The 25,954-nt window shown below is 47.2% G+C and overlaps 2 protein-coding genes across 4 annotated transcripts in view; one reads left to right on the top strand and one right to left on the bottom strand.

The window, feature by feature from the left end:
* Positions 1-15,598, bottom strand: part of KLHL18 (kelch like family member 18) — a 20,551-nt gene extending 4,953 nt beyond the window's left edge. The window contains exons 1-7 of one of the 2 annotated variants that reach the window (XM_003206908.5): positions 15,302-15,598; positions 6,793-6,923; positions 6,303-6,443; positions 3,943-4,141; positions 2,972-3,132; positions 2,341-2,477; positions 1,097-1,334 (exon numbers count right to left, since the gene is read on the bottom strand). In XM_003206908.5, coding sequence (XP_003206956.2) covers positions 1,097-1,334; positions 2,341-2,477; positions 2,972-3,132; positions 3,943-4,141; positions 6,303-6,443; positions 6,793-6,923; positions 15,302-15,445 — 1,151 coding nt within the window. In that variant the 5' untranslated portion in view covers positions 15,446-15,598. The remainder of the gene's footprint in view (positions 1-1,096; positions 1,335-2,340; positions 2,478-2,971; positions 3,133-3,942; positions 4,142-6,302; positions 6,444-6,792; positions 6,924-15,301) is intronic. The other variant, XM_019616212.3, reaches the window with a different exon arrangement.
* Positions 15,561-25,954, top strand: part of KIF9 (kinesin family member 9) — a 22,794-nt gene continuing 12,400 nt past the window's right edge. Inside the window, exons 1-13 of one of the 2 annotated variants that reach the window (XM_010712304.4) lie at positions 15,561-15,700; positions 18,034-18,130; positions 18,701-18,866; positions 18,960-19,066; positions 19,711-19,935; positions 20,987-21,070; positions 21,192-21,284; positions 21,814-21,961; positions 22,474-22,538; positions 23,583-23,660; positions 24,253-24,321; positions 24,637-24,741; positions 25,860-25,915. In XM_010712304.4, coding sequence (XP_010710606.1) covers positions 18,035-18,130; positions 18,701-18,866; positions 18,960-19,066; positions 19,711-19,935; positions 20,987-21,070; positions 21,192-21,284; positions 21,814-21,961; positions 22,474-22,538; positions 23,583-23,660; positions 24,253-24,321; positions 24,637-24,741; positions 25,860-25,915 — 1,292 coding nt within the window. In that variant the 5' untranslated portion in view covers positions 15,561-15,700; position 18,034. The remainder of the gene's footprint in view (positions 15,701-18,033; positions 18,131-18,700; positions 18,867-18,959; positions 19,067-19,710; positions 19,936-20,986; positions 21,071-21,191; positions 21,285-21,813; positions 21,962-22,473; positions 22,539-23,582; positions 23,661-24,252; positions 24,322-24,636; positions 24,742-25,859; positions 25,916-25,954) is intronic. The other variant, XM_010712305.4, reaches the window with a different exon arrangement.

Raw genomic sequence — 25,954 nt, 5'->3', positions numbered from 1 at the left:
AGACATGAAGCTTTGGCTAAGAACCACAACAGCCAGGACTTGTCCCTGTGACACGTTCCTGTGAAGCAGTGTGGCACCAGCAGTCACAGGGATGCCACCACTGAGAGCCTCGTGCCTCAGATTTCCCATAGTCAACCTCTTGCAGTGCAATCCATGTCTCAAACCACAACAAACAAACCAGACCAACCATGATGATAAATAAGCACTGCAAAGCTTGCAGAACAGCGAGCAATTTAGCAGCTCTCAGTGACCAGGCATGAGTGTGAAGAAAACCACAGCAAAACCTATTGAAGCCAGGAGGATGTTTAAACATGGCAGCAGCCACCGTGTTGTGGTTGGGAGGACAATAATCACACAGCTTAGTAGGTGGGTTATCAAAATAACACAGGCTGTGCTCCCAAACCCAACCACAAAACGCTCCCTAGGGTGGTCATGTACTGTGGCAGCTCTGGTCAAAGCCAAACACCTTTTGCTTAGCTATAAATGTCTCTGTCTGGGCTATCAAAATCTTTCTCTCTTTTTCAGCTACGATTCTCCTGCGCTTTCTGGTAGGGAAAGACAATCCTAGCAGTGGCCAGAGATAGAAAAACGGGTTTGTTCTTCCTCTTAGCAGTGGAGAATTTCCTACACTGTGCTCACCAGTGCTTTACCTACCATCTAGTATCACAGTACGAAGAAATGGAGCTCTGACTCCTTTCCTTGGGACTTGAGTTCAAATCCTTACACAATGTTAACACGCGCTTTTAATTTGACTTTACTCCTATATGTCATCAGAACTAAAGACCTCTGTAGTTAACAGCTCACACTAATTACTGCTCAGCTGCTTTTTACTTGCCGATCAATTTCCCTGTAAATCAATGCTGTATTGCTGAGTTGATGAAAGTTGTCCCCTCTTACCAGCAAGAATCAGCACAAGTGCCCCGGGAAGGAAACCTCTCCTTCTTCCATATCACTCCATTCCTCTACTCCCCTTTTATTTTTTTGCTGTCCCATGCAAGGACCCCTCATTTGGCATCCACCGTCACCCCCCAGCCTCCCTACAACCTCACTTTTATCCCTCCAGCTGCAATGCTATACATTCAGTGAGCCTGTATACCTTCGTTTGCTGTTCATGCTTTCCACTTTGGACCAGGAATCCGTCTCAGGGTTGTACACCTCCACAGTGCTCAGCCTCAGCTGCCCGTCGTACCCCCCGATGGCGTAGAGCAGCCCATTCACCACAGCCACACCAACGCGGCTCCGTGCCGTCGTCATCGGCTGGCACTTCTCCCAACGGTTGGCAATGGGGTCAAAGACTTCCACCACGTTCAGGGAGTCACCTGCATAAAAATTTGCTACTCACATTAAAAGGGGGAGACCCGTTCTTCAGCCTCTGCAGCACGGTGGTAACGGGCTGCTGTGGAAAATTCAGCTGTGCTCTGCGATGCTAAAAGGACTGCAGTGGTGCAAACCCTGCCTGCTCTGTGCAACAAGGCTTGATGAGTCCTGGGCTGAGCAAGTGGGGCCTTCTGTAGCCTCGAAGGGGCAGCAGAGACCTACACTATGCCACATCCGTTGGTGTTTCTGCTTTCTGGAGATACAGCTTCTCTTTAAGTCACCCACGTTGTGGTGTGAAGGAAGAACAGCCATCCCATAAGGCAGTGCCCAGCATGGAGCCATTACAGAGATCCTACCTCAGCGAGCCATTCTTTGGCAGATCTTTAAAACCCCAGTGGACATTTCCCAAGCAGACTGTTTAATATTTTTTTGCCCCCTATCATAATTGGAGTGGTGTCATACAAGTGCACTGCGTCTGCAGCTGTGATCCTGCAATTCCATCAGCTTCAGCCTAGTATTTCCAAGTTCTACAAGATGTTATGGGCATGGACAACCTTCTCAATACATTGGTTTTTGAGATACAACAGAACAGCTGTCCTCAGCCTGACAAAGACAGAATTTCTAGAGGGAAGATGTTAAACTATAGGTACAGCCATCTTGAGCATTACAGGCCAGAGACCTGCACAGCAAGGAGAAAACTCTCCAATGCTTCACGTGAGGTTGGATATTAGGAAAAAATTCTTCTCCAAAAGAGTGGACAGGCATTGGAACAGACTGGCCAGGGAAGTGGTGGGGTTTCCATCCCTGGAGGTGTTCCAGAGCTGTGAAGATGTGGCACTGAGAGATGTGGCCAGTGGGCATGGTGGGGATGGGCTGGGGTTGCACTTGGAGATATTAGTGATCATTTCCAGCGTTAACAATTCTATCTTTGTATGAGGGCGAAATGGGATCTTCATGATTCCATAGTCCTACTCAGCAAACTACATAACTCTCTTCACAGTGGGGAGAGGATGTGCAAGGTACCTGCTGAGTTAAGTCCTCCAACAGCATAAATCAGCCCTGCAATCGACGTACAGCACCGAGGACGGGTCTTGAATGCTGGGAGGTGGGGTCGACGTTCTGGCATGAGGTGATAATCTTTTGCTTCATCCACTAGATCTCTGAAACCAAAGTGAGATATTTAAAGAGTTTGGTGGATCCTGGTTCCCCCTGTGATGAAAACCGACTGTCTTAACTCAGGTTTAGGCAACTGATTTTCTGCTACCACAGCCAATTCTTTCAGAGTACAACACAGTCCTGCTGCCAGGTTAAAAACGGGGAGAGTGCTTTGCATTTTGCTATGTGAGGTAGGTATTCTGTCTCACATTAGCAAATTTCTTCTCTAAAAGAGTGGTAATGCAGTGGCACAGGCTGCCCAGGGACAGTAGGTGCCCAGTGGTGTAGTCACTGTCCCTGGAGGTTCAAGAACTGTGGACATGTGGAGATGTATTCCAGTGGACATGGTGGGGATGCGTCAATGGTTGGACTTGGGGATCTCAAAGGTCTTTTCCAACCTACGTGATTCTACAGAGAGAATTTCAGACTCCAAGACTGCTAAAGCACACTCCTGCCACTATCCACCCTAAGGTCCTCAAACCTCATGTCCAGGCCTCACCTGCATTTGTGGCAGCAGCGCACCAGGTCGTCTTGTTGCACTCTGTCAGTGAGAAACTGAGGCCTACAAAGGGGCAGACGGATTTTGGAGAGGAGCTCAGGCAGGAACAGCTCTCTCTGGTCTCGTTCATAGCGTATCCATGCTAGTGCAGCTTCAAACACCTGCCAGAATAGAGGCAAGGGAAGTTGAAGTTGGTTTTGTTTGTTGCTTTTTTCTCAAGTTTCTCCTGCTGTCAGTTGTCTGATGGAAAAGAAACCATGTATTGATAGTGATCTTCTCCTCATCTCAGACAACAATTTAAAGAGAGAACAGTGATGCTCTTAAGCTGCACCAGAGAACTCTCCTGCAGCATGGTTTTGGCAGTGCCAGCCTTGCCTTGACTTAGTCTGCAGTAACAGCTATCTACCCCTGTGAAACACTGAGCTGGTCTCTCTAGGCTCCTTCCACAATCACTGGAGACACAGATCTCATCCTAATACCATTCATCTGCCCTGTTTTGGAAGGCTACTTTGCAGTAAGATGCATTGTGTTCCTGACTTGAGTCTACAAAGGGAGCCTGGTTTCCTGGAGACACACACTCTTGAATCACAGGACTCTCCCAGTTAAAACCTAAACTGGGTTGTCTGCTGGGCAACTTCAAACAGATCCATGAAAGAAGCCCTCTCTTATCCTACAGGGAGGCAGTGGTAGAACTGCTTTGTAGTCACCTCCTCAGAAGGAGCAGGACAGGTTTTCTGGCTCAAGAACAGGCTCTGTTTCTCCTACACTGACAAATTCACAACGATGCTGAAACATCCCAGAGTGGCTCAGCCTGTCCAGAGGAGCTTCTTGATGGCAAATTCAGTGGAATATTCACTATAAAATGCTCCAGAGAAGTCCTGGGCTGGAAGGAGGCTCTTTTTGCTTATACCCTCAGCCTCATCCTCCAAGGAAACAAGCAGCTCTGCTGAGAGCTGTACCCACACACATACCTGCTCTTCAGACTTCACATTGAGCTCATCCCGAGAAACGAGCTCCAGGACGTCCTCAAAAGGCAGAGCCAGGAACTCCTCAGACATGGACACCTCCACGAAGTGCTGGTGAATGAAGCTGTTGGCAGCATCGTAGAGCACTGCGCACATCATCGTCTCCGCAAACTGCCGCACACCCAGGCAGTTCTTTGGGTGAAGCCTGGCAAGGGGAGGGAGAGCAAAAGTAATGTCAGTTTAACAGAACGATGACAAAATAGCAGATGGGTTCAGGGCAGCATTGCAAGCAGACCCAAAGGATAGAAACCACGACCTAAAATCTCCCCTGGGAAAGCACTGGGGAGGCTGCTGGCTCTGCTCTAAGGCCATGGGTTGTCAGTTTGGGGGAAGCGTGAGGCCATGCCCAGCAATCCCTCCCCCACATCTCTGCCTCCTAGGCTGTGTACCTCTGTAACTGCTGGACAAAGCAGCATTCGAGCACAAAAAGTGTAACCAGGTATTGATTGTAGGTATGCATACAACAGAACAGCACCTGTTACATCCTCTTAAAGCCATTTCCTGATGTGAAGGAGGTTTTCTCACCAGAGATGCCTTAGCAGCTGGAGATTACATGGTGAGAAGCACTGCTAGAGTTTGGAGCAAAAACAGCTCCATAGAGCTGTTCAGCAGCATAAACAACTGGAGAAGGTGATACTCACCACAAGCAGGTGCTCTACAGAGGCAGCAATGTGACTTGGACACTTCTATCCCAACGAGGAGCCCTGCCCAGCACTGGCATGTCATTGCTCAAGAAGAGCCACCAGTTGTGATGCTTTGTGGCACTGATCGACAGATACTGAAGCACGTGCTGTTCACATGGGGAAACATTTGGGCCCAGCTATTGGCAGTGGTGTCCAGATGCAGGCAAGGATGTGAAACCACTTGTACTCGCTCTGGGGCAAATGCCCTGATTTAAATTAGTGCCCTAAAAGCAATGCACAGTGCTGATGGAGGGGAACTTTCACACTAGGATGACCCTCAAAGCTCACACAGCTACTCTACAAAGCTCTGCCTCTTGCATTCCCATGAACTCCAATCTATGCGGGTCCAAAGCTCACGCTTTTGCATTCCTCTTTGACACTTTAATTACTCTGGACCCAGATTACACTTACGCAGACCCTCAGGCTGAGCTCACACAGTTTTTATGTGGGGGGCAGAATGCATCTCACAGCAGTGTTCATTCTAGCTCTGCCCCTGGGAACTGAGACAACAGCCAGAGAGGGCCTGCTTACAGCACAGTGCACGTGAAATATCCCAGTCATGTTCCCACATAAGAAAGAGAGCGTGGTGTGCATGCTCCAGCTCTTCTGAATGGACAGAGTACATCAGTTTTCCTGTTACTGAGTGACAGCCAAGCACTCAAAGCCAGGACTTAACTCAGAATACTCCATTGCTCCAGATCTGGGAGAAGTGTGGCAGCCAAACTTCCGGCAAACCAAACAACCTTGATTAGCTTAGATCTTGATCTAAAGCTAGCAGAGGCTCCCAAATCAACACTACCCACCTCTTTCCAACTTTGTCACATCCACAACCCCATGTAAAATGGTTTCGAAAGAAAAATGAATACTCTACAATCTCATATAACCTCATTTTCAACAAACAAAAACTCGGGATTCACATGGAACAGTAAATTGGAACATCCTGAAACAGAGGAAACAGTTTTTTCTCCTCAATCCATAGTTTTCATTCTATTTAAAAGTGATGTAACAACTAGAGGAGACACTGCATTCAGTACGTGTGTTTAATCTCCCACCATGGAATACAAAGAGCAGCTGCAGAGAAATCAGGCTGAGGAGCGAAGGGGAAGCAAAGCACATCAGGTTCCTGGCACAGCCTGAAGCTATGTGGTATGTTTCCAAGGAATAACCCTGCTTTTTGCTTTCCAGATCATGCTGCTGGAATGATCTTACAGCCAAACATCAGCTAGAGGACTGGAAAAACTGGAATCAATTAACTCTGCCACTGCTTCCTATCCAACTCTGGGTCTGTTTGTTCCTCCCCTCCCATACAGTCAGCAGCACGAAGGGGAACTGCTGGGAGGATGGGTTTGTTAATGGAGAGGCAGCATTGTGCTGGGTACCTGGCTAATCCTGAACAAGGGAAATGTTCACTCAGTTTTGCTGTAGATAATAATTCCCACAGCTGGCCAAGGCCTTATACTGCCCCCAGATGCAGCATCTTGCAAACAATGTATTTAAAAGACAAGGAGAACAGCGAGCCTCAGGGGATGGAGACCTTCTTATCATGTTGGCTTAACCCAAGCCACAGAAGTGAGTTCTACTGCAGAAGACAAGCAGTGAGCACGTTAACTGGCAGCCCCTTACCTCTCTCTGAGGAAGGTGCAGCAGGCATCCTTGATGTTCTGCAGCTGCAGGAAGCTGGCTCCCATCAGCAAAGACTGCACGTTCTGCTGATCAATCGCCAGGTGTCCGTTGTAGGCAAAGTTGATCAGAGCCTCAAGTGCGCTGAACAACGGGGAGAAAGAGTGGGAAATCTACTGAATTCAATTAACCTGAAACAGGGCACTACTAACGGAATCATAAAATGGCCTGGGTTGAAAAGGACCACAGTGATCATCTAGTTCCAACCCCCTGCTATGTGCAGGGTCACCAACCAGCAGCCCAGGCTGCCCAGAGCCACATCCAGCCTGGCCTTGAATGCCTGCAGGGATGGGGCATCCACAACCTCCTTGAAAATCCCTCCAGAAAACCCTTCCTAGTGCAGTTCATGGAGGGCAGGCTTTCAAGCCTTGCACACACAACACTAAGTCCTGCAAAGGACTCGTTATCCCGCACAGGTGCCTGGGGAATTTACCTGGGGTCCATCCCCTGCATGACGATCTCATCCTGCTTGCACTCCATCATGTCGTTGGTGAACATGGCATGGAAGTAGGGGATGGAAGCTGCCAGAACGATCCGGTGAGCGCTGAATTTATGGTCCCCCACCTAAAAGGAGAGGAAAAAAAGTAGAAGGGCAGGTCAGCACCATCCACCACCAATCACACAGTCCAGATGATTCCCTGTTGCACAGCTCTGCCAGCCTGAGGGCTGAAAGACAATTTCAGTCTGCAAAGAACACTCTATGTCTTTTGAACTTGTGAATTTGGTTTTCAGCCTCCTAATAACCACTGTGATGGCATTACAGTTCCATATGCAGAAAGCCAGTCACCTGTACCAAAACTTCATCTCCTTTCACCCTACATAGGATCTGCTGCACCAGCTCATATTTATATCTTCTAAAAGCCTTCATGGAGGGAGGTTTGGAAGGAAGGAGAGGTTCTTGCAACTCCAATTCCATTTCTCACCGCAGATGCTGAAAAGATTTTACTCTCTGCAAAATTACACCAATCTTTGCTCTGATGACTCCTCTTCACTAGGTCAGAGTTGTTGTTTTTCTCAGTTTCCACACTAACCTGACTCAGGCTATTCTACACCTATCTGAGCTTGTACAGAACTGCCTTTTTCTCCCACTTCAGCAAGATTTTCCCTTTTGAGCTTTGTTTCAGCACGACAAACAAGCTGGCGCAGCGGGTGCTCTGCTCTCCAGGTCAGCCAAGAATCCTTCTGTTCTCTTATGCACCTCCCTGCAAAAAGCTTCGTTGCCCTTTCATGTCCAGGCAGCTTATTAGCAGAAATGTTACTTGCTTGTTTTCTGCTTAAATCAAACCCAGTGCCTTGTGTATTCCTTTAAGCCCAGATCTACTGCACTCTGTACATATGACTTCCTGGGAGTTTAGAAAGCAAAATCCCCAGCATTCAGAAAAAAGAAAGAGGAACTGAGCACTGCACAACACGTGTTATCAAGAGATGGGACTTTCCCCTTCTCTCCCTGCTCTGCTAATTTTACCCTACAGGAGATGACTGTGACAACTGACTACGATGCAGAAAGAGGCAGGAATGAGATGGGTTTTTTGCTTGGCAGATGAGGATGGTGTTCCTTAGGATGGAGGAAGGAAACAGCTCTAATAGAGCTACAGCAGCAAGTGCTGCACTACAGCACGGCTCCAAGCCCAACTGCAGCACTGATGTTGGGTTAGCAGGTACCAAATGGGTTTGGATGAGAGTTCCCAGCTGGGCAGTGCAGAATGTGCCTGAGCAACCACTGAAGGGTGCAAGAAGAACATCTGAATTGAATCTCACTTCTACACAAACACAATTTGTGAAAACCTTTATCCTCCAGGTGCAATTACAACAGACTGTAGCAATGCTTGAGCATTTGTGCAGAGCTGTGCTCTCCAAGCAAATCCCTGCACTCCGATCCCAAGGGTGGCACAACTTCAGGGATGCGTAGCCACAGTTCCACCCCACGATGCAATGCCTCCCTAGAAATAATGCACCTGGTTATTGCAGAAGTCATCACTTACAGTCACACAGCAAGATTCCAGCTGGGTTAATGAGAGCTGTATCATCACAGGGAAGAAATACCTCGTCCTGGGCAGCACCACCCAGCTGCTCGGCAGCTCCCAGGGACAGGCGTGTTCCCTGCTTGGGTTTCACCCATCTTTAAGGAAAGGGTTTCACCCTATGGAATGCCCCATTTAACGGAGTGAGAACACTGAGATGATCCTGCATCAGCAAGGAGGGCTGTGAGCTCATCAGAGCTGGTTCTAATTGCTGCAAGAGAAACCTTGCGTCCCCAGACGGAGCTGAGCCCTGCATCCCCATCACACTTCCCTCGTGCTGACCTTGCGGGTCAGGGAAATAAAACAGAAACAAGCTGTGTGAAAAAGGGAATCATTTTTGCTGTCTTAGCAGGGAAAAGGGAGGATGGGAGCTCTGTGGCTGCATCAGCAAACAGCTGGGCCAGCTGCATGCTGCCATCGCCACCAGCCAAGAGGTGCTGTGCAAGATAAGACTTGCAATCCTGTTTTATTTATTCTTTTTTTTAACTTGTTCACGCAATGATAGAAGGCCCTCGAGAAGATTTATGAGCAGGGATCTCCAGTCCAGAGTCCATCATTATGTTTGTACCATCAGTGCTTAATGACAAGTCCTGAAGGAACAACTCAACTTCTCGCTGCAGGCAAATGGCAATACCTGTTTTTCCTGTACGAGGTGAAATATTCTTCTGAGGATGAACACAGCACAAGCCCTCTGAATTCATGCTTGCCTCTTATGATTCAAAAACTGCTTCCCATCTCCAAAGACAAGCCATCTCCTTCCCCTCTGAACACAGAAGCTCTCCCACACGTGTTGTCCACCCAACGGAGTCACAGTGCAGTGCGATGACAATTTGTGCTCTCCTTGCCTCTTCCTTTCATAGAATCACAAAATAACCCAAATTGGAAGGGGTACATATGGATCATCAAGTCCAACTTCTGTCCACCAGCAGGTTTCCACTTGCTCCAAATCCATCACAGCCCTGCCTGCTAATTCCAGAAGCACCAGCAGAACATTTGAAAAAAGGCAAAAAAGGCTCTCTTGGGTTGAGTAACCCCATTCCTGTCATTGCCAAGCACTCGTGCAGCAGAGGGATCGTCTGTTCAGTTCTTGTTTTGATTTTACAGAGCAGCTCTCACTCGGCTGACTGCCCTTTCTGTTCAAAGGAATGGTTTTCCTTTTAGTTTTGTGTGTTTCCATACAGCTGTACACGCTCCAGAGGACAACAAACCCTTTCCAAAAGGCAGCTTGGTGCCAAGGCACAGCTGGCACCTCCTGCAGCAGCACTCCCTTCTGCTAACAGGGTCTCTTTGCCTACCTAATGGCACAGACCAACCACTGAGACACTTCTGTACACCAGGCTGGCACTCAGCATTCAGCTTCCCTCACTCCGCAGCATCACAGGACGGGCATCTAAAGCAGGATCTCAGCGGGGAGCTTCAGCTCTGAGCTGAATGGGAAAGCTCTCATTGGCAGTAACAGATCATTTTGTGGCAGCACCTGTGATGGGGTTGGGAATGGAGCATTCCTGTTGAAGTAATCACAAAACACTGCATTTGTCTGTTGGCTTTTTAGTGCTGGCAGTCGACCAAGGAAAAGCAAGTCTACCTGGACTTCTGCAAGGCTTTTGACATAGTCCCACACAATTAAATTGGAGAGAGATGAGTTGGAAGTATGGACTAGTCAGTGGATAAAGAGTTGCCATGGTTGCAGCCATAGAGCTGTGGTCAGTGGTTGTTTCCAGATGGAGGGCAGTCACAAGTGGTGTCCCCCAGGGGTTTGTCTTGGGATTGGTCATCTTCAGCATCTTTGTCAATGACACAGATGATGGGATCGAGTGCATCCTCAGCAAGTTTGCAGACAATACCAAGCTGAGTGGTGCGGTTGAGGCAATAAGAAGGGAGGGATGCCATCCAGAGGGACCTGCACAGCCTTGAGAAGCGGATGCACATCAACTTCATCAAGTTCAACAAGTGCAAAGGTGTTGGGTCAGAGCAATCCTAGCTACGAGTACAGACTGGGAGAAGAACTTCTTGAGTTGTGAGCACTGAGAGTGCTGCATCCAGGCTAACCAGAGAGCTGTGGGTGCTCCATCCCTGGAGGTGCTCAGGGCCAGGCTGGATGGAGCCCTGAGCTGGTGTGAGGCAACCAGCCCACAACATGGGTTGGAATGAGATGATCTTTAAGGTCCCTTCCAACCCAAGCCACTCTGCCATCCCACGATATGCTCTCTCTCCTACAATACAAAAGAACCAGGGCCTGTCTTTTAAGGCAAAATGCACTGCCTTATGTATTGGCAGTGTATAGCTCTGTTGAACAGAACTGCTGCTTGCAAAGCATCCTTCTAACCACAGATACGACAGAATTCCCTTTCTCTAGCTGATTAACAGAAGGCATGTTCTCCCTTACATTCCCACGAAATCCTAATTAGTTCCAGGGCACAATGAAGCTTTCTCCATTGAAAAATGGTGTAGGTGTACTAAAAGCATCTATTGTTTTTTGTGACAATACGCTGCAGGGCTGAGATGTCTCCTGAGCCCTCTGCTGCAAAGATCATTTTAAAAACACACTTCTTTCCTGAGCTGGCATGGCACTGGCACTCCAGACTGAGGGAGGACATTGTAGGAATTAAGCTGGTGGCTTTCTGTTAGGGGAAGTAAATAAAAGCAGTGCAAGCAGGCTGTGAAATCAGCTTGCTTGCTGTGCACAAGGAAGCCAAGCACAAAGCTCAGTGCAGAAACGCGTGGTTTCTGCTAATGCTTCAGGTTTAATGTCTACACGGAGTGCTAAAAATATTTGTCTTCATATAAGGGAATAAAGCCCAGAGCAGCTGAGACGTGGGGACAGAAGAGAGAAAACGACTCCAGCTGTGATCCAAAGCAGCTCCTTACTTCTGCAGAGCAAGATTTCCTTAAGATCCTTACTGTGAAGGTCTCACGTGCATAAAAGATTATCTGGTTTTAAACTGAGCAGCTCCTATAAGAGAGCTACTCTCTGCCCCTGGGCTCGTTCTGCTTGGTGATCCCAGCAGTGTGCCTGCACATGTGCAGAGCAACAAGGGCTCTTTGGGACCTGTTGGAACCCAAACCTTTAATGCAGGGCTCTGATAAAACAGCTGCCTTAGTAAAAAGCTCATTGATTTCTCCCAGTAAGATAAAACCAATGGAAATAACACTCAAAGCTCAAAGCCTTGCGTTGTGGGGAAAAAAAAATGATACTAAGTGTGAAATGCTTTGGGTGTAAAGAGCTCCAGAGAGAACCTGAATGGCAGCACAGTCTGAAAATAACCCCAAGATCTCCTGAGAAACTGCTTTGTATTTACCTCCAGGGGCAAAAAACGGATAGGGACAGAAATCCAAGCTCCTCAGATGCACCCAAAAACCCACAGTCGCATCCAGCTCAGCAGGTGACACCTGGAGATGTCCCCATGGCAGAGATGGCATGCCAAGCCTTACCCCATCTGTAAAGGTGGGCAAGTGCTGTCACCTCCAGATGACAAAGCCTGAGGACCCAGGATGATGCAGGAGGGAAGCTTCCATTCTGCATGTGCTAGGAGCGCTTCGTGCTTGGCACTTCTTCATCACCAGCACACCCACAATCAGCTCTGCAGTAACAGCAATATAGGATGAGGACAGACACAAATCCCATGTGCACAGTAGAGGATTTTCAGCAGTCTTACCAGCACAACCTGCCAAAAGCTGTGTTGAGACAGAGGCCAGGAGTCCCCAGACCTGGATCCCAAAAGAATGGAACAATAGCAGAAATTTGGCCTTAGTAAGCAAAGCCCTGCTTCCACCAAAGGAAAATTAACAGTGACCACAGCATAAGGTGTGCCTCTGTTTTCTCCCTCCGTTTGTTTCTTCCAAATCATCCTAAAATTATCCTTTATGTAAACACTTGAGCTGCTTCAGGGTGCTGCCAAAGAGAGACTGAAAGGGCAGATGTTTGCACGGAGCATCTGTAGAAGGAGCTGACTTGCAGCTACTGAGAAGGCAGGAAAGAGAAAGGCTTCTCCAGTCTGTAATCTCAGCCATCCACACGGGGTAGGAGCTTTGGCTCTGGGTGGTGCACTCTTCCTAAGCCTTGAGGAAGACACGTGGCTCAGTTACTGCCCAGGGACGCTTTGCTTTCACATGGGCAACCAGGAGCAGATTTCCCAAGGCTGACCTGGAATAATCAGAGATCTGACAGAGCCAGGCACATCAGCACTTCTTCTTCGTAATCACACCTAAACCACACAGCCTGATGCTGCTGAGGCTCCCACAGAGCAACACAAACAGTGGCAGTGTAGTTTCTGAGAAAGGAGAACCAATTCCACACCTCCATCTGGATGAACGAATGCTCATCTTGCTTAACAAGTGGAAATGATTACAACGAAGAAGCAGGAGCACCAGTGATTCCTAATAATGTTAAACCCATTTGTACAGCAAACACTTCTCTTGCTGAAAGAATGGTCGAGCCCACGCTGATAGCAGTAAAGAGGCCACCAAAAAACAGAGCCATGCCACAAAAGCACTGCTGGTTCCTGTTTCAGCTGTGAGCTGGGACGGCAGTGACACCCTGAATCCAGTTGCTGGCCCACAGCAGTGCTGGGCAGGTGTTTTTCTTTCTTAAGCCAATGGTTTAGAAGAAGCAGAGTGAAATTAAGGCAACAGACCCACTGCAGTGCTGCAACGTGCAATGGGATCCACTGCAGGCTCTTCCAGGTACCGACTCGAAATGCTGCTGCATCCTATCCCTGTTTGGGTTCAGTACTCTGCCCCTGCCAGATGATTCCCTTTGCAGGCTTCTATGCAGGATTCAGCTTCCTCATCCGATGCAGAACGCGTTCCTGAGCAAGGTCAAGGCAAAGCAGCTTTTACGTCAGCTGCACCCAGCAAACTGATTCTAAGACACTTCCGAAGTTCAGCTAAGAATAATTACCCTCCCAACACGCAACAGTGCGTGCTGAGCAAGCTGGAAGAGACACCTTGTACTGAGGGATGGCTTGGCTCTCATACAGCAGCACTAATTCAATTGCAATGGGACGCACTGGCCAGGGCTGAGCAATCTGATTGAAAGAGAGAGAGAGGCAGAGAATTCTGACATGATGCCTCAGAACAGCCCGAGCCATCCAACTAATGGAGGATACCACGTACAGGGTACAGGGAAAGCTGGACTGGTATTCAAGCCAATGTGGAAATACACCGCCAGCCCTCTGTCAAACACATCGCGTGTTGTTGGGATGCCTCCTGGGTATAATTACAAATCATCCTGGTGGTGGAAAAAATTAAGACTCATTTTAAGGAAGACAGAGGCATGCTGTTAAATACATTTTAAGCTTTTGCAGAAATGAAAGGCTTCACACCCTGCCCAGACAACGACAGTTGATGTGAGAGAATATAATATGAAAAAAAGAGTGGGGTCCAATCCTGACAGCTGCACTGGAGATCTCTTTAAGCCAGATTTTAATTTTTCTTTACATTTTAAAAGCTTTCCCACTCTGCAAGAGAAGGCATAAAGATAAGACAAACCAAAAGAAGTACTTCTGAGATGGTAAACCTACTGATATGAAAACTATTTCCAGTGACTTTTGCAGAACAACACTGGGGTGTTATCTGAGATATGCCAGGACCATGACACTGTTTCTTGTCCACCTCTGGATGAAGCAAAACAGATCAGCTGAGCGAGAGAAACCTGCTCTGGGGCAGCCATAGCCTCACCATGCTGCTGTGGAGAATCACAGAATCATGAAGGTTGGAAAAGGCCACTGAGATCCACTCCACCATGCCCACTGACCATGTCCTTCAGTGCCACATCTCCACTGTTCTGGAATACCTCCAGGGACAGTGACTCCACCACCTCCCTGGGCAGCCTGTGCCAGTGCCAAACCACTCCTTCTGAGAAGTGCTTCCTAATAACCAACCTGACCATCTCGAGTCCATCTTGATGCCATCACCTCTCATCCTATCCTAGCTCTCACCTACCCCCCTTCCTGGTTCCAAAAATGATGGGGAATGGGGATCATTGCTTCCATACTCTCAACACCAAAACAGACCTGCAGCTGCCTGTCTTCCCCAGAATGGGGGCTCTCAGCTCCTCCTTCTTCCCACCAAAGAGTACTGGGGGAGAAGGGTGAGTCCCAACTTTCTTTTGCTTAAAGAAGGGGACCCTCATCTTCCCCTTCTCCCCAGCAAAGAGATGTGGGAGGCCCCTCAGCTCCGCCTTCTTCTCACCTCAAGGGGGGACACTCAGCTCCCCTCTTCACCCCCCTAAAATTCAGGCCTCCAGCTCCTTCCTTCCTTGTTCCAAAAGGGATGGGAAAGGGATATCCCTAATCGTAATACTTCTCACCACCAAAATAGCCAGAGAGGCCGCACAGCTCCCCCATAAACAGAGTCCCTCAGCATCCCCCCTTAACCCTCCAAGCTTCTTCCCCCTTACTGGAGTCCTCAGCTCCCCCCCTTCCTAGTTCCAAAAGGGATGGGGAGGAGGGAACCCTCCTCCCACACTTCTCAATGCCAAAATAGCTGAAGGGGAGCACTCAGCTCCCACCTTCTCCCCCTAAAATGGGGACACTCGTCTCCCTCACTCTCTCCCCAAAACGAGGGCTCTTAGTTGCCCTCTTTTTCCCCCCAGAATGGGGCCCTCGGCTCCTCCTTCTCTTCACTGAAAGGACCTGGGTGGGGGCCCTCAGCCCCCCTTTTCCTCCCGCAAAATGGGGGTTCTCTCCCCAAAACGGGGCGCTCAGCTCTCCCTTCTCCTCACCAAAGGGATTTGGGGTGGCCTCACCTCCTCCTTTCTCCTCCCTTAAGGGAGCAGCGAGGCTTTCATCTCTCCTCTTCCTCCCCAAACGGGGACCCCCAGCTCCCCCTGCTTCCCCCTCAGAGGAGCGCAGGGACCCCCGCACTCCTCCAACCCCACGCAAACCCCTCACCCCCCACCGGAGCTCCCCATGCCCACACCTTCAGGGTCACATCGCACAGCTTGCCCTGCCTCCGGATCTCGCCCATCACGCCGTAGCCGCGGCTGGGCAGGTCGCCAACCGAGAAATGCACCAGGTCCTCGGGGTCCAACTCGGGCTCGGCTGCGGCCGCCGCCTCCAGCATCGTCCCAACCGCCGCACCGCGCTTCCCTACCCAGCTCCTATCCGCTTCGCTTCGCCTCCCCCGCACGTTGATCCTTCCCGGCCGCCGTAGCGCGGCCTCGGCCCCGCGGGAGGAAACGCTCCGCCTCCTGCTTCCGCCTTGCTCGGCCACTTCCGGTGCGGCGGCCGGAAGTGCGTGTTGCCATGGGAACGCTGCACGCGGCTCCGCTCCGCCGTAGGGGTGTCGCTGCGGTTTGGCCTTGTTGAGGGGGTGCAGGTAGGTGCCGTGTCACCTCGTCCTCTGGGCCTTGCCCTGCTCCTCAAGGCCGTGTCCTGCTCACAGCTCTGTCACCCCCTCCTCAGGGCCACGTCTCATCCCCAAGGCCCTGTGACTTCCAATGGTCCGTGTCGTCTCCTTGCCCCGGCTATCTTAATGGCCGTGTCACCCCCTCCTCAGGGCCCCATCCACTTCCTCAGGGCCATATCGCCCTGTCAGTGCCCCGTCACCCTCTGAGTGAAAAATTTCCTAATATCTAATGTAATCTCTCCTCTTTTAGTTTAAAGTCTTTCCCGTGTCCTATCACTACCTATTCATGTAAAAACTTAGTCTCCTTCCTGCTTATAAACCCTCTTTGAGTACTAGAATGCAACGGTGAACTCTTCTCTTCAGGGAGCCTACATGAACAGGAGGGGAATCAACTCTTTGAAAGGATAGATAACTGTAGGATAAGGGGAAATGGTTTTAAGTTGAGGGAGGGAAGATTTAGGTTGGACATTGGGGAAGTTCTTTATTATGAGAGGTGCTGGAACAGCTGCCCAGAGAGGCTGTGGATGCCCCATCCCTAGAGGTGTTCAAGGCCAGGTTGGATGGGGCCCTGGGCAGCCTGGTCTGGTATTAAATGGGGATGTTGGTGGCCCTGCCTGTGGCAGGGGAATTGGAGCTTGATGATCCTTGAGGTCCCTTCCAACCCTGGCCATTCTGTGATTCTGTGATTCCGAGAGCCTTCTCTCCTCCAAACTGAACACTCCCAACTCTCATCCTGTCCCTGTAGGAGAGGTGAGCATCCCTATGCCCTGCTCTGGATGTGCTCCCACAGCTTCATCCCTGCTGTGCTGCTGTACATGCGGGGGCCCACGAGGCAGTCACAGAATCACAGAACAGAATATTTATACAGCCCCCTCTCCGTCCCCGCTGCCACCCCTCTGTTGATGCAGCCCAGGTTGCTGTTGGCCTCCCAGGCTGCAGGCTCACACTGCTGGCTCACGTGCAGTTTTTCGTCCATCAGTCCTTCTCCACAGTGCTGTTCTCAGTGAGTTCTTCCCCCAGTCTGTACTCACAGCTAGGACTGCCCCGACCCAACACCTTGCACTTGTTGAACCTCATGAAGTTGATGTGCATCCGCTTCTCAAGGCTGTGCAGGTCCCTCTGGATGGCATCCCTCCCTTCTTATTGCCTCAACCGCACCACTCAGCTTGGTATTGTCTGCAAACTTGCTGAGGGTTCACTCGATCCCATCATTTATGTAATTGACAAAGATGCTGAAGATGACCAATCCCAAGACAAAACCCCTGGGGGACACCACTTGTGACTGCCCTCCATCTGGAAATAGAGCTGTTGACCTTCTGGCAGCCCTTCTCCTTTGAGTATTTATTGTTCAAAGGGGGAGGGAGTTTAGAGTGGTGAAGCAGCCACAAACATGGCTAGCTGACCAACAAATTTGCAGTTTGCTTCATAGTGCTTCAATAAAAGTTCCTCTGCAGGCAAAAGCCAATTAAAAATCAGACTGGTTATTCCTAATGAGCTGCAGGATATTGTGTTTTTACTCTGTTGGCTAAGAGTATGCCAGAGAGCTGTTGGGCTGTTTCCTTCCCATCTTCCAAAGGAAGTAAATATTTCCAGGAGTAATGGCTTTCTCCAAACACTGAACAATAGGCACTGCATTGTTGCAGCAAGGAAAATTCCCCTCTTCTGAATCTGTTTTCTCCCTCTCTGGTTTACGTCGATCGCATCAACCCCATGCAATGCTACAGGTGTTGGTCAGGCAGTGGCACAGCTGCCCAGGGAGGTGGTGGGGTCACCATCCCTGGAGGTGTTCAACTGTGGAGATGTGGCATTGAGGGATGTGGTCAGAGAGCATTATTGGTGATGGGCTGGAGTTGAACTTGGTGATCTTAGTGGTCTTTTCCAACCTTCATGATTCTATACACAAGATTTTCACCATGAGTTGTCAGACATGTGTGTTTTTTCTGGAAACCTGAAGTCCAGGTGCTCGCTAGGAACTAAGAAATTCCATCTTGTGTTCCTGCACTGATTTTGGTCTGCAGAGCTAAGGGGAGGACAAGCTTGAGTTGCTGGATGTTAATAGGACTGATGCACAAGAGGAAACTGTGCTCAGTTCTCTGAACAGAACAATGCTGGAAGTAATTTCCTGCAATCGTTTGCCCACAGTTGCTCCTCATGAAGGATAGAAACTGCAGCTGAACATTTGTCAAGACTTTATTCTAGAGCTCTACTACTCTGTAGCTCCTTCTTTGGTAACCAATAATACTACCTTTCATTTTAGGGAAAGCAACACTTTTGATTATTCTTTTTTCTTCTCCTCTGTTCAGAATGCATGCAGCTGAAAAGAAAGTCCGTGCCTTCGTGCGAGTCAAGCCAACAGCTCATTTTGCTCAAGATGTGATCAAGTTTGGGCCAGACAACAAGGTAGATAGAAACGGATTGCAAGTGCAAAATGCTTGAAATTTGATTTCATTTTTTTCCCAAAGAAATTCTTCCATTCTGTGAAGTCATACATAATTTTTTGGCTAATTACCTCCTGAGTTTGCAAACGTGGCAGTGGTTTACATGCCTCCTGTGATACAATCACTGATAGAAACCCTGCAGAGGGCAGTGACTGATCCTTGAGGAGTGCCCTGTGGTAACCACCATTTCATCCTAAGAGGTTTCCCTACAGTGCAGTCTGTTTCTGGTCCCCATGTGCAAGTTCCTGCCTTTACCTTCCTTGTTAATACAAACCTTTGTTTGCTCAACTAAGGATTTCCCTGGCACCCCAATTCAGACACATCACTGAAAGATGAGCCTAGCCACATTTCCTTTTTTTTTTCTTCAGAATATCTATTACTAGAGTATGCCATAAGGGTCAGTAAAAAGACATTATTTGTGCTCTATTTTCTGCTCGCTTTCAGCTCTTCAGTGGGTGATATTTTTTGGACAATATCTCCTGAATCTTTTCATGGCTGTTGAAGTTACCTTTATTTCCTTTTTGGGTTTCAGAGCATAGATATATACATCAAAAAAGATGCCAAGAAGGGAGTTGTGAATAACAAACAGACTGACTGGTCCTTCAAACTGGATGGTGTCCTTCACAATACCTCCCAGGAACTGACGTATGAGACTGTAGCTAAGAAATTGGTGTCTGAAGCTTTAACTGGCTATAATGGTGATTTGCAGCTCTTTTTGTTATTTGGTGTGGTGTTTGAGAAATGCAGAGATTCCCTCCTGGGTTTATTCTTTTGCTTTGAATCTTTTTTAGGTACAATAATGTGCTATGGGCAAACAGGGGCTGGTAAAACTTACACAATGACGGGAGCAACTGCAGAGTACAAGCATCGAGGAATCATACCCCGAGCTGTCCAGCAGGTACAGAGTATCTGAATGGGGAAAGAGACTGAAAGAAATGCTAACAACTCACTTGTATCAATTATTGCTGATACTCATAGCAGTGCTTTAACACGGTGAATACGTTTCATTTGATCTCCACCACTCCTTTTTGCTTTGTTTTATCTCAACGATGATCATTAAGGAGAGAAAGGATCCCGTAAAACACTGTTACTTTGTACCTTCATTTTACTATGCTGTGACCTTATGCACTGATAATGGTGATATTTCAGAGCAGGATGGAGTGATAAATCAGTGTGGGGGTGTTATGGATATAGCCTGAAACAAAAATGGGAGGAATCATGTATGCTGTATTGTCATTTACAGAGGTTGTTCCTGTTTGATTCTTCTAGTTCACACAATGGGTTGCTTCCCAAATGTAGGAAGGTTTTCAGAAGTGTTGTTTTCAAGAACATTGTTCTGAGAAACTAAACTAAAGTCAATGAAAAATGTTGACTTACTCTGTCAGCCCTCGGGCAACCACAGTTCTGAATTAGCTCTGCACACAAAGATGAGCTTCTAGCTGTTCATAAAGCCATAAACAGCTTCTCTGTAAAGCCATAAATAGCTTATAGCTCTGTTTGTGAGCTAGCCCTGCCACTGACTACTTCTTCATCCTTGTACAGGTCTTCAAAGCAATCGCATGTTCTGTTGATTCATTCATCACCGTCCGGATATCCTACTTGGAAATCTACAACGAGACACTGTGTGACCTTCTGTCCACCATGACAAGCAGTGGGGCCAGTGACGTGCAGATGGCTGTAGTGGATTGCCCACAGGGTGTTTATGTGAAAGGCTTATCTATACATTCTGTTAGCGGCGAGGAGGATGCTCTCAATCTCCTTTTTGAGGCATGGAGCAACTAATGTTACGCTTCATCTGTTGGTTGTGTTTCTTGGCTTAGCTGAGGGAGGTCTGTGATGCAGGGGGTGGGTGGTCAGGACTGCTGGAGGGAGGTTCACAGAGTCACACAGAATCACAGAATGGCCAGGGTTGGAAGGGACCTCAAGGATCACGAAGCTCCAACCCCCTGCCACATCCAGGGCCACCAACCTCCCCATTCAATACCAGACCAGGCTGCCCATGGCCCCATCCAACCTGGCCTTGAACACCTCCAGAGATGGGGCAAAGGTTCAGCCCTTTCTGTTCTCTTACAAGGGGTAGAAGAACTGGTAACGCTTTGTAGTCCATGTTCTTGCAAGGAAAATGTCCCTTGTGCAGAGATTCTGAAAGATCTCTATAGAGGAACCCTGGTTTTAGTGTATTCCAGGGTAAGTCGAGTGCTGGAGGAAATATGTTAGAGGTGAGGCCATGAAAAGTAGCTTTGGAGATTTCAGGCAGCACCAAAATGGTTCAAGTAGCCAGAGACTGCCTCCATGTCATAAGACTTGTCTGCCAGTCACTTCTAGCCCTCACCAGATAGACTAGCAGTCCTATCAAGCAGTTGCAACATAATTTTCAGTGTTGTTTTTTTTTTTTCCTTTTCTGTAAGCATTATACAAACCTGTGGCTAGCATATATGTGGTTTTCTGTGACATTTAAAGCTTGGGGAGCTCTTTGGTTCTCATCAAGAAACTGAAACAGCGAAGGAGGTGTTGAGTCTCCACAAGGCTTACTGACTCTTCTTTACAAAGCCACACATCTGTGAACTAAGCCATAAAAGTGGAAATAGAGACAACGTGGTTTCTGGTAAAAGGCACAGTTACAGTGAACTGACCCTTAGCAATGTTGCAGAAATGCTTTCAGAAGCCTTTGAATAAGAAAGTGAAGCAAATACCAACTCTAACCAACTGAATATCAGTCTGCAGAACAAAGACTGAACCATTCCTATTTCTAATTTCCCTTTATTCTACTGGTGCAGAAGCTTGAAAATACCATCTTCAATTCTGCCTTCATTTGCAGGGTGAGACCAACAGAGTAATAGCAGAACACTCGCTGAATAAAAATTCATCCAGATCTCATTGCATCTTTACTATCTATATTGAGGTAAGAGCTCCAGCAGCTTTTTCTAGGGACTCTAATGGTTGAGGATCTTTACGTGTCTGGCTTTTGCTGTGTGTCAGTTTTGCCTGCTATTAAGTACACTTTATTTTCTTTTCTCCTTCAGTCTCGTGTCAGAGTTCTCTCAGATATCAGATGCATTAATTCTAAAATCAACTTAATAGATTTGGCAGGCTCCGAGAGACTGAGCAAGACCGGAGTAAGTAGTGGAAGAAATGTTTCAGTCCATGGTGGGCAGTCCAGTAATCAACAAGTTGGAGGTGAAATTGCAGGGCTTTCCACAACAGGATTCAGCCTGTAATCCAGGCTCTGTTAGTTTACCTGGTTTTTATCATTTCTCCACAAAGAGAAGTGCCAGAGCCATCAGCCCTAATAAGGAGCTCATGATTTTTCCTCTTCATTCCATCAGTGACAGTGCAAATCTGCAGCCTTGGGTCACAGCAGGCAAACTCTCAAAGCAGAAACTTTCTTAGAGCTCAGCAGCTGACCTCCACAGGTCCCATGTGATGTTCTGTATTGATCACAGTAGAAATCCCATGTTACAAATACATCCTTTCCCCACTGTGAAGGAAGCTAGCAGATCTGGTAGACTTGTAATGAAGTCTCTTTCAAACTGAAAGGAGTTCTACATCACAAATTGGGTCGATCTGAATGAGATCACCATCCTGTTCTGCAGTTCAAACAGAAACATCTGTGGTGGAAGCTTTCCCTTTTGCTCTCCCTTGCAGTCTGAAGGGCGGGTGCTGAAAGAAGCCGCGTACATCAACAGGTCTCTGTCATTCCTCGAGCAAATCATCATTGCCCTGGCTGACCCAAAGAGGGAGCACATCCCCTTCCGGCAGAGCAAGCTTACTCACGTTCTCAAGGACTCCTTAGGTAAGAGCTGTGGCTTACAACAGCCCCATATAGAATGCATAAAAAATAGTGTATCAATGAGCCTATCAGCGCTGACGGCTCTTCGACATAAACACATAAACTCAGAGGGATGTGTGAGGTATCACCAAGAGGTGATTCTATGGTTCTGTGAAGTCTTGCACTGCTCTTATAGGACGCAGTGGCAATGTCCTGTCAGATTATCCTGTACTAGCCAAGGGTTTTTAAAATCTCCTGCTCTGATTTATCCAGTTTCAAGCTTTTACAATTTGTATTCCCATTTTCTTACTGCACAATCAACAGGTAAAAAATACATTTCACCTTCACTTCTAAGTCATTCTGTGCCACTGTATCTGGAACTTTAGAGGGGCACTTACAAACCAGCTGTGGTCGTTGTTGCTTCTTTTATTTTCTACTCTCTATCAGCACGTGATGTATTATTTTCTATAAAAAAGGAAACAACAACAAAATTAAATTCTTTACTGCCTTTTTTTTTTTTTAATCTATCGTTCCAGGGGGAAAATGCAATACTGTCCTAGTGGCGAATATCTGTGGGGAAGCTCTGCACGTAGAAGAGACAGTAAGTTGAGCTTATTTCTGCAGAACTGAAGTATTTTTCACACTACTGTTGCAATTTTGTTGGCCATAAGTTAGAGAGTATCTTCTGGAGGGCTGTGGCAGGAGTCCCAGGGAAGCATCCTGTCTCACTCATCAGAAAACTTGGATAGCTCCTCTTGTCTCAATGGCTCAGAGAACAGATTGCTCTTGTCAATCTGCTTTGTGATGCAAACTGTGCAAATCAGCCTGAATTATGGCAGGTCCAAACAGCTAAAATCCAAGCACGCTGGGTGGTATTAATTTTTGTTGTTGGTTCAGCTCTGCAAATGTGTTTTGAATGGTATGTAACATCACAAGGTCAATGGAATGGCACCAGTTCATGTCAGAATTGAGCTGGCTTTGGGTTGGTTTTTTGGGATACTGGAACCAGGAGTAGCATCCTAGCAGTACGGCTTCTAAGCTGTGAAAGAATAAAATTGGCAAAAGCCTCACTGTGTGAAATGGATCATCCTAACCACATCTGTGACACAGAGAAGGGAATCACCTTTCTCTTTGCCAAGAGCCTTTTAAAGAGCAAAAAGGGTAAACAGTCACCTGCTGTGTGGCTGTGATCAAGGCAGAGTGCTGTTCATCTCCTTTTTGTGCTGTGGTACCTTCTAGAAACAAGGAAAATTACCCAGGAAATAGGAAGACTTTCTGGCTGCAGCTTGCAAGATACAACAATTACAGGAATTAAGCCTGAAAGGCTCTGATATATGTCTCAGGGATATTAGGATGTGCTATTTCAGTCAGAAATGAGATGGGGGATAATTCTGTTACACAAAGAACTGTCCACACACAAAACAGAAGAGACAAAACATCAGCTGAAGCTGGCTCATCACACAGCAGCCAATGAGCACTGGAAGACACGTTCCTGGAATCACAAACTCTGTAATGATGGATGGAGTTACATAGATTTTGCTTTGCTATGTACTGGGATCTGATACAATTCAATAATAACAGATTATGAACATTGTATCCTCACCAATATATCTTTCAGTTACTTAAAAAAAAACATGTTTTTCAGTTGTCTTCTCTTCGTTTTGCTACCAGAATGAAATGGATCACAACAGAGCCAGTCGTTAATGTGACATACGACTCAGAGGTACGTAGAGAAAGGCAATGGAAGGAGTTGTATTTTCTCATTTCATTAATATTTAGGATAATTACCTTAAGAACCTGAGAGAGATTTGGTAGTTTAATGAAATTCCACTCATCAGCCAGCCTGAGACTGACTGAATTCAGGTATATCAGAAAAAAAATAGGTTATTTTAAACTCCTGCCTCTATTAAAGTTAATGTTGGAACTCCTACAGAGTTCAGTAACGGTCAGAGTGGAGCACTGCATATTTCTTTGCTTTCAAGATAGTATTTCTGTGTCCTGAACCTGAGAACCCTCCAGCACCAGAGCAGGAAAGCAGCAATTTGATAAGCAGGTAGCCTTTTTCTTGATGGCTTGGGCTGCCTCTGCAGGCAGTACACCCAGGACACAACAGAAGCTGTCCTGTTGGAAGCCAATCAAAGGCAAAGTGTTTTTCAGACTATTTCACTGATGCAAACCTGACAGCCAACTCTGGGGGAGCTGGCACACAGCTGTGATGTTATATAGCAGTTCAGCTATATGCTGCTTTTCAGCAGGTTTTTTTTTTTCCCCCAGTAGCATTTGGTCATTTACTTACCCTTCTGTTTTCCTTCTAGGGAACAGTGAAGACTTTGGAGAAGGAGATCAGTCTTCTGAAGCAGGAGCTGGCCATGCATGACAGCTTGGTGAGAAACAGGCTGCACCACCATAGATGGACCTAATTAGGGCTTTGTCGTGATCATTGTTTTGCTGTGGAATCAGTCATTTAGTACCCAACATGACTGTATTCTTCTTTTTTAAGACTTGTGAAGCCTTCTTCTTGTTTGGTTAAAATCTGAAAGGGAATGCATTGCTTTCAGCATGCTTCCATGCCCATGTTCTGACAAGAAGTCACAATCAGAAATTAAACCCGAGGCTGCGATGGCAGAAGAGACCAGTGTCAGCCTGGCACTTGCTGAGATCTCTGTAATCCACTGACAGTTGTTTGCCTTTTGCCTTAGGTAAATCGTTCTTTGGTGACTTATGGCCCTCTGACTGATGTCCAGGTAGCAGAGATTAAATCTCAAATCCATGAATATCTACAAGGAAACATTGATGAAATTGATGTAAGTAGCTTTTTAAGTAGAAAAGGACTTATATACTGCTTCCATCCCATTTTATTCCAAGGCAGGAACAAAGAAAACCTCGGAAGAGGTTGTCTTTAACTTGAGAAATGCTACAAAATTGTGTGTATATATATTTGTCTTGTTAGGGTCTGTCTCTTTGTTTTCATAGACTTTTTGCTTTTTTGGAAACTTAATAATAACCCCTAGCAAAGTCATAGGCTGGGGGGAATGTGGCAGGAAAATGTCCTGAAAGAGAAGAAGCTGGGGGTGCTGATCAACTTGGTAGGTCAGGCTGATTGTTGGACTTGTTGATCTTGAAGGTCTTTTCCTTTTTCTGAACGATTCTATTATTCTGTGATTGTAAATGAAACAGCTTGAGATACTCCCTCTCATTTCATGTGAGCATTATCTTCTCTCAACATCTCTGTGTTCTCCCTCCAGCAGGCAGGAGTGGAGCAGAATAAAGGTTCATGTGAAGGTGTGTTTTACCTGGGCTGCAACATGTGATGTGGGTGGGCGTGGAGCAGGGAAGGCAGAGGACAAAGGAGTTTCACACAGGGAGTAATGTCTTTAATGGGACTAAAGAATCTTTTAGAGTGAGACTAAGGAGCATTTCACATTTGAGTCCAGAATCTTAGACCATGGCAGACCTGAGTGCAGATTCCTGCTAGCTACACACTCCCCATTACATGGCTGTTCATGCCTCTGTTCCTCTAAAACGAAGATAGTATGGTTCAATGACACTTATTTGATATCATGGCTAAGAGGGCTGGGGACAGTGCACAGTCCTGGACAGCAGTGAAAAGAGAAGTGACTTCATCATTTGCAGGGTGGGTCAGTAGGTGCCCTTTGTGCCATTTGTAAAATTGCTGTCAATAATTTGTTACCTTGCTGACTGTGCACCCCATGGAATTTATCACAATCTATCAGATTCCTCTCTCAGAGCAAGAAATGTATCCACCTCCAGCCAAGTACAGTATAAAGGTATCTCTCCTTCAGTGCTCATACCCACATATTGGAAAGCAGAGCCCTCACAAGCTGAAATATTTGAATTGGTACAGCTGATCACAGCATGGAGATGCTTACTTATGTTTTCATTGTATGCATCTTTTCCTCAGATAACAAACTTCAGGCAAGTCCAGGAGGTATTTAGGCAGTTCAAGCTGATTGTAAGGTAAGATGTTCAGGATTGATATATTTCACAGTAAGGTTT

The sequence above is a fragment of the Meleagris gallopavo genome, chromosome 6, assembly GCF_905368555.1.
Source record: "Meleagris gallopavo chromosome 6, MGAL_WU_HG_1.1, whole genome shotgun sequence".
NCBI classification, from domain to species: Eukaryota; Metazoa; Chordata; class Aves; order Galliformes; family Phasianidae; genus Meleagris; species Meleagris gallopavo.
Note: the sequence above shows the minus strand (reverse complement) of the source record. Positions and strands in the feature narration are given on the sequence as shown.